Below are 6568 nucleotides of genomic sequence, written 5' to 3' on the forward strand. Positions count from 1 at the left end.
TGCCCTTAGTAATGCATGATGTCTCTTCCAGTCTGCGTATAAATGCCGGTCAGTGACACGGTATGAGTAGTTAGCTGTTTGTATGAGATGCTCCAAGTAGTGTATCTCTTACTGTCTGAAATGCAAAAAAAGCCTGAAGCTCTGCCCAGACATCTGAGGAACTGAGACTTTCCCTTAGCTGTGTAAATGATTAGAGTGAAAACCTGACCTTCTGCGAAATGCTCGGTTTCTAAAATGTCTGGGGGAGTTATGTCAGGACCACTTGGCAGGCGGTCAAAGTTCTTCCCTGCAGTTGCATGTTTTGTAAGCCTACTCCAAAGTTGTAATGACCTGGTAAAGCAGTTACCTCTGTCACAATTGAAAATCTGTAGTAAAACTAAGAGTTTTCAAAAGCAACTTTGATTTCCAGCTCTTGGTAAATACGGATAGTGAAGTCCTAACAGGAGAGTAAACATAAGGGCGTTTGCTCAGATCATCTTTTTGGTCATCTCTGTTCTAATAGTCAAGGTTTTTTAATAAATGAAAAACGTGGGGTGCTTAGTTTATTTATTAAGTAGTGCAGTAAGTATTGTTTCAATAATCTGTGCCTCAATAGAAGCTACCATTGGTATACTTTTTGCAAGGAAAAAGGTTTTAAACAGTAGAAGGAAACTTAAAAAAAAAAAAAGGGCAGCGTAGTCCTATACGCCAAGAGTGTATAGGATTCTTTTGCATTGTTCTGGACTCAACCCACTTAGTAATGTGTTCAACAGGAGCTTCAATAAGGATCATATGCTTTTAGGAATGTAAAAAAAGATGTCTTTTAATTAATGAAACTCATTATACTTAAGTTAGATTTCTTGTATTGAAAGGAGAGAATTAAAACTCAACAGGATGTGTTTGCTGCAAAATAAACCTGAAACTGCTAGGTATTTTTTTAATGAGCATATATGTGAGTGATTTTTTTTTTTTTTTCTTTTTTTAAACTTTCATACTTCTGCACCTTATCAAAAATTCTTGTTTTTTAATGGATATAAGTAAAGGTAGAATTTACCCACTGAGCTCAAAGTTTTTCAATGTTTACATTTATTGAGTCATGAAAAGAGTTTTGCAGATTTGCCTGACTTCGTGCAAAAAAATCATAAGCGCACCTTCCAAGGAAAGCAAAAATTATTTTTAAATATTCCAGGCGAGTTTTTTAATGGTGCTGGATAAATTTTTTTTCGACTGCTGCAGTTATTTCTATATATAGTATAAGGATGTGAAAAGTCATTCATTCCTAATGTGTTTAAATATACTCCATAATGAATGTTGTGGATGTGAAAGATAAGCAGCCTGGAGCTCTCTTTTGCAAGGTATAGGGTAACACAAAGCATCAAAGTTTTGCTGCCCTCAGGACACACATTGAAGTAGTTAAAGTAGTGAGATAAACGAAATACAATAAGATATTCATCTGCAAAATCTAAAGCTCAAGGACACAATAAGTTTTCATTTAAGTGTTTCTCATTTGCTGACAATGAGCCAAATAAATCTTAATTCCACATTGTAGATGGTGACAGAAATTCAGTAACTTTTCCTGGGATGAGAGTCTGGTTTGTTTCCCAAATCTTTCTGATAATGTACTTGTATATATTGGGATTTTAATCTGAATTAGCTGCTTACGGTTATTTAAGAAATCAAGAATTATTTTTTTCAGAATTGCTATTTAAGAACATTTTTGTTTGGTGTGCTGAAATAACATGTAGTCCAATATTCCTGAGTTGGAACAAAGAATTACTGTAAAGAACTAAATCATTTTCCATTACTTTGCGTTCTCTTAGTCCTTGCTCACTGCATTTCTTCTTACAGGTGCTGGATTTGGATTAGGAATTGTTTTCTCAGTCATCTTCTTCAAAAGTAAGTATACTACAGTAATCTTGACTGCCTGGTTTCCTAATTTCTGTCTATTGTAGGTGCAGTTTAAAACCAAGAAATCTCTGAAGCATGTAAAACTTAATCAGCATGTTAGACCAATTCTTTCATTACTGGTCATGTCTTTTCAGTTGAAATGGAGTTACCTAACCTTCGAACCATTGTGTAACAAGGCTGTTACATGCAGCATCTCTCTAAGCTCCTACTGTGCTCAGCTCAAATTCTGGAATTGCAAGAAACCCTCAGCCAAATTACTGGAGCCATATGTCTAGATATCAGTTTCTGCCAGTCTTGCCAGGGTTTTAAAACTGATATAAATTATTTTTCAGTTATGTTTTGGTAATAGAATAATTTTCAGTAATATCTTGAAATTAGAGATTGCTCTCCATTAAATTCTAAATATGATGCCTTACTCACTGTTACTTTTGTTGTTCTTCTGAAGTGGTCTGGTTTTTAGCTGTTTTTAGGACTTGTAGAAGTTGAAAGGGCTTCATATGCATCTTCCTGTAATTTATTCTTTCTTGGTGCTTATTTAACAATGCTATCACTGTCATGTGAAGCTTTTCTTGACTTTAACTTTTCCTCTCTGCTTGCCTTCCCCCACAGGAAAGACATGGCCTATCACTTTTGGGTCAGGGATGGGGTTAGGAATGGCTTATTCCAATTGTCAACATGACTTCCAGTCTCCGTATCTCCTCCATGGTAAATTTGTAAAAGTAAGTATCAGTACAAGTTACTATTAATTAGTAACTGTTATAAGTTAGCATTAAATGGTATATCTAGACACCATTTAAATGGATATTCCTCTGCCTTTCCCAAAAGAGCACTAGTCAGAAGATGCTTGTGTTGCCAAAGTGGGGATGGTTCTCCTGCTCTTTAGAAATGTTTAATATCTGGTGTGTTTAGTAGTAAACTTACTAGACTGACTACATAAAATTAGTTTAACAGATCCTGCAGGTAGGTTTTCCCACAACCTGAAAACACGTATAATAAAAATACATGTTAGAAAAGGTGGAAAACTAAACTAACGGTAAGATTCTGTCTTCAGACTTTGAAAGAGATGAGCTAGGATGAAGCATGTCAGGCATGTTGGGTAGAGCTGCCTGTGAAAGCAGATCTTTGATCTTCTGTGGTTTTTTTTTTTCCAACATGAAAACACTAATCACTTGCAAGTTTTGTGGCTTGTTTGGCTGGATAGTAATGTAATAATTAGTCTGAAGAAATTGTACACTTAAACTAATTTTGAAGAGGATAATTTGGATGAGTTCGTTATTATCACTGACCATGCAGAGATAAAATATTTAAAAATAGATTAATTAGCAGGAACCATTTGTTTGCTTGCAAACTGCCTAGAGTGCACTAAGTCCCTAAACGGACTCCATTAATATAATATTTTCTTTATTTCTTCACATGTAAAAGCTGGGGCTGTTCTTATGGTAATTTATCACTGTGGCATCTGGGGGAAAAAAAAAAGGGGTGCACATGCATATTGTGGATCCACAAAGCCATATACTGCTAAAAGCATTTCACTGATATTGGTAGAGAGGCGTGCACCAGGACATATTTATAGTTATTTTAGCACTTCAGAAAATACTGAGGTAAAATGTTCTGCCAGAAGCTTTTCAATGGCAAGTACACGGAATGCAAAAATTGCCCCTCTATTGCTCGTCTGCCTAATGAAGGAGGCCTGAAGGTGTTTTTAGGCTTTTTCCTGATGCCGAAGGTTGAGTCCAGTCCTCCTCAGATTTACTGGTGGATGAGCTTTTGCCAGCCTTCTGCAGCCCTACCAGACATACCTGTTTACAAATATTATCTTCAGCTGACTGTAAAGAAAGGGAGACAATGACAAGATTCTTGAAGGATTTCTTCAGAATAAAATATTTTGGATAGCAATATAGAGAAGCTGTAACTTTTAACATCAAAACGTGGTAACTTTCCACACCATCCTGAGGATATTCTTCCAATTTATGTCTCCAAAAAGAAACTGGAATGACATGTCTGTGGCTTCATGTGAATGGTAAATGCCCTGTTCACATATTCTGAAAGCGCTTTATTCATTCAAGGATGCTTGTTACTAGGGATGCTGGGCAACAGAAAACTGACTTTCAGGTCAGCCTAGTAAGGGATTTTGTTTGGATTAAGGACTAATCTGTGTTCTGGAGCAAGGGTGGTCCTTTGAAGCATGAGGTAATTGAAAGGACACTTCACAGAAGAAGCGCAGCTGCCTGCATGGCACAAGACTAGCCAGATAGTTTCCAGTGCACTGTCTCCACTAGCTTTCTCTGGCACAAAGAGGCTGAACGTGCTGAGAGGGAAGACGCGGATGAAGCCATCTAATGGTTAATGTCATTAATTCTCTCCGAAATGTCGTGTCATAGATAATGGCTCCAGGGTTATTACAACAAAATTGTTTAATTTCTGTTCGTTAGGAGCGTGGAAAGTACTGTTGCATTATCACTCATCTGTTTTTTTCCTAGAAAATACTGTTGTAACTAAACTCTGTAGGACTTCCTTTACAAACTGAGTTTCTGTTCAAATTCTAACTTGTCAAAATGTGAGATGCTGCAAGAAAATCAGCTTTATTGAGAGAGAGAGAGAAATGTAACACAGATTAGCTTGTGTTAACAAAGAAATAACAAAATTATTTCTAGTTTTCCAAACCTGTCAAGTTCACAGGATCACAGGATAACTCAAGTTGGAAAGGACTTCAAGGAGGTCATCTAGTCTGACCTCAAACTGGGGTCAGTGATGGGGTCAGACCATCCAGTCTGGATTCTTCATTCTTCAGGATCAAGTTCTTAATTCTGAATCCTAAATGAGAATGAGTGAGGACAGAGGACCTTCACGATACCAAATAATCAGGAGGTTACAAAGCAACTTTGCAGCTGTTCTAGCTGTAACTTGGATCATCATGCTGCCCATCCTTTGGGTTAGTGAGTTGATCATGAAACGCCAACACCGATGCAAGAGCCATTCATCTAGACCAAGAGGCTGCTTAAAATGCAGAAAAGTTCTAATTTGTGGTCATAAGATTCTGAGGGCTTTTAAGTAATTTCATGAAGTGGATTTCACTGTGACTTCAGCTGAACTTAAGATCAACATCTAGCAATTGTAAAGGCTTAAACTGGTATGGCTGAGAATTATATGGCCTAAGTTTGCCTTGCAAAATAAAGTATCATGTTTTTCAGGTTATTTGGCCTGTATTATTTATCACCCAAAAACCCACAACCTAACTTTGATAGCCTTGTGGATTATACCGATGTGCAACAATATGAGAAGTGTGGCAACTGGAGCCTTTCCTCCTGCCCTTTGTGGCTTTGATTTCTATCTGATTTCTGTTCAATCTGTGAATAGTTAACTTGAACAATAATGTTTGGGTGTTTTGAAGTACCCATTTTACCAGAATGGAGGCCTATATGCGTGAAAACATGGCATGCTTCTGGTATGAAAGTAGGTGCTTAACTTCTCCATGCTCAACCGCTCAGTCTAGCAAAGGATGAAAATGTTAGCCTACCTTCTGGAAATGTTACAAAGCTAAGTGGTGTGCTTTACGTCGTGCAGCACCTTCCATGTAAGGAACCCAAATGGCTTTTTAATAATATAAGCCTTCTTGCTTTACAGGAACAGTGACTAATGACTAAGACTATCCCAGTGGGAAGGAAGGAGAAATCAATGATTATTCCTCAGGAATACTGAAGTGCCCCTGGAATAAGCCAACATTCTTCAGTAACGATCACCAGTAACTCTTTATACTCCAACAAACTGTTTCTGTACATGAAACAAAGTTCTGTTGCTTGTTTTGTATCATGTCTGGAAAGTGCAAGGAAGAGCTCTTCTGGGAAATAAATAAAAGAAAAATGGCCTTCTCTGGTGTGTTGACTTTGTATGCGAGAGAGAGAGAGAATGGAAGGAGAGGACTTCATTTTGAGTACCTAGCAGCTGTGACCACCTGGGTAAAAGCCACTGTGAGAGCTCTTCAGAAAAGACAGCCGTCGTATGTTCCCTTCCACTCTTGAAAGGCAACCCCCATCTAACATACGGTTCAAAGAAGCATTCCCACCTCATAAATCACCCACTAGATCCCTGCTGCTTGTGCTGGTGTTTGGAGAGGAATATAAATACTCCTATGTCCTGTTTGTACAGTTGCCCTTTAAAATTGGAATTTTGTCCTCTCCAAAGAGGCAGAAGCCACAAGGGCAAATCCGAACTGCGTGACTGATGCAGGCTAGCCAGTGCTGTCTCTTGTAGCTTTGAGTCATGGAGTGACCCAGGTTTGAAACTTCCTTGGTATAGTGGGCGAATTAAACAGCTGCACATGTCATCTGGCTCTGAGCTTACCTTTTTAGGTTGATTGTTTTTTCACCCCTCTTCTGTGGGAGAACAGATAGGTTTCAGTGTCTGGGAATGGGTCACAAATATTTAAAGCTCTTTATTACCTTGGCAAGTCACTGGTGCACGTATTCCCTTCTACTTTGCATTTACCCCAGTCCTTGTAATTACTTGTCGACATGTTGTCTACTGCTTTTCTGACTCCAGAGGTTGTCTTCACCGCTTATTTACTCAGCACAATTTTCTAGCTATTGAGATGGCTCTGAAGGACCTCTTTTCTTTCTCCCATGCTTGCTGCCTATTGTCCGTGTCGCACAAGAAGTAAATGCATGTCTCGTGAGAGAGAAAG

General features: G+C 38.2%; 1 protein-coding gene across 1 annotated transcript in view; it reads left to right on the plus strand.

Moving 5' to 3' along the window:
* MICOS10 (mitochondrial contact site and cristae organizing system subunit 10) overlaps positions 1–5708 on the plus strand; it is a gene marked incomplete at its 5' end in the record, with an annotated part of 12806 nt that extends 7098 nt beyond the window's left edge. Inside the window, 3 exons of the mRNA XM_082009294.1 lie at positions 1828–1875; positions 2497–2606; positions 5512–5708. Coding sequence (XP_081865420.1) covers positions 1828–1875; positions 2497–2606; positions 5512–5520 — 167 coding nt within the window. The 3' untranslated portion in view covers positions 5521–5708. The remainder of the gene's footprint in view (positions 1–1827; positions 1876–2496; positions 2607–5511) is intronic.
* Positions 5709–6568: the final 860 nt, after the last annotated feature.

The sequence above is a fragment of the Phaethon aethereus genome, assembly GCF_964289735.1.
Source record: "Phaethon aethereus genome assembly, chromosome: 21".
Taxonomy (NCBI): domain Eukaryota; kingdom Metazoa; phylum Chordata; class Aves; order Phaethontiformes; family Phaethontidae; genus Phaethon; species Phaethon aethereus.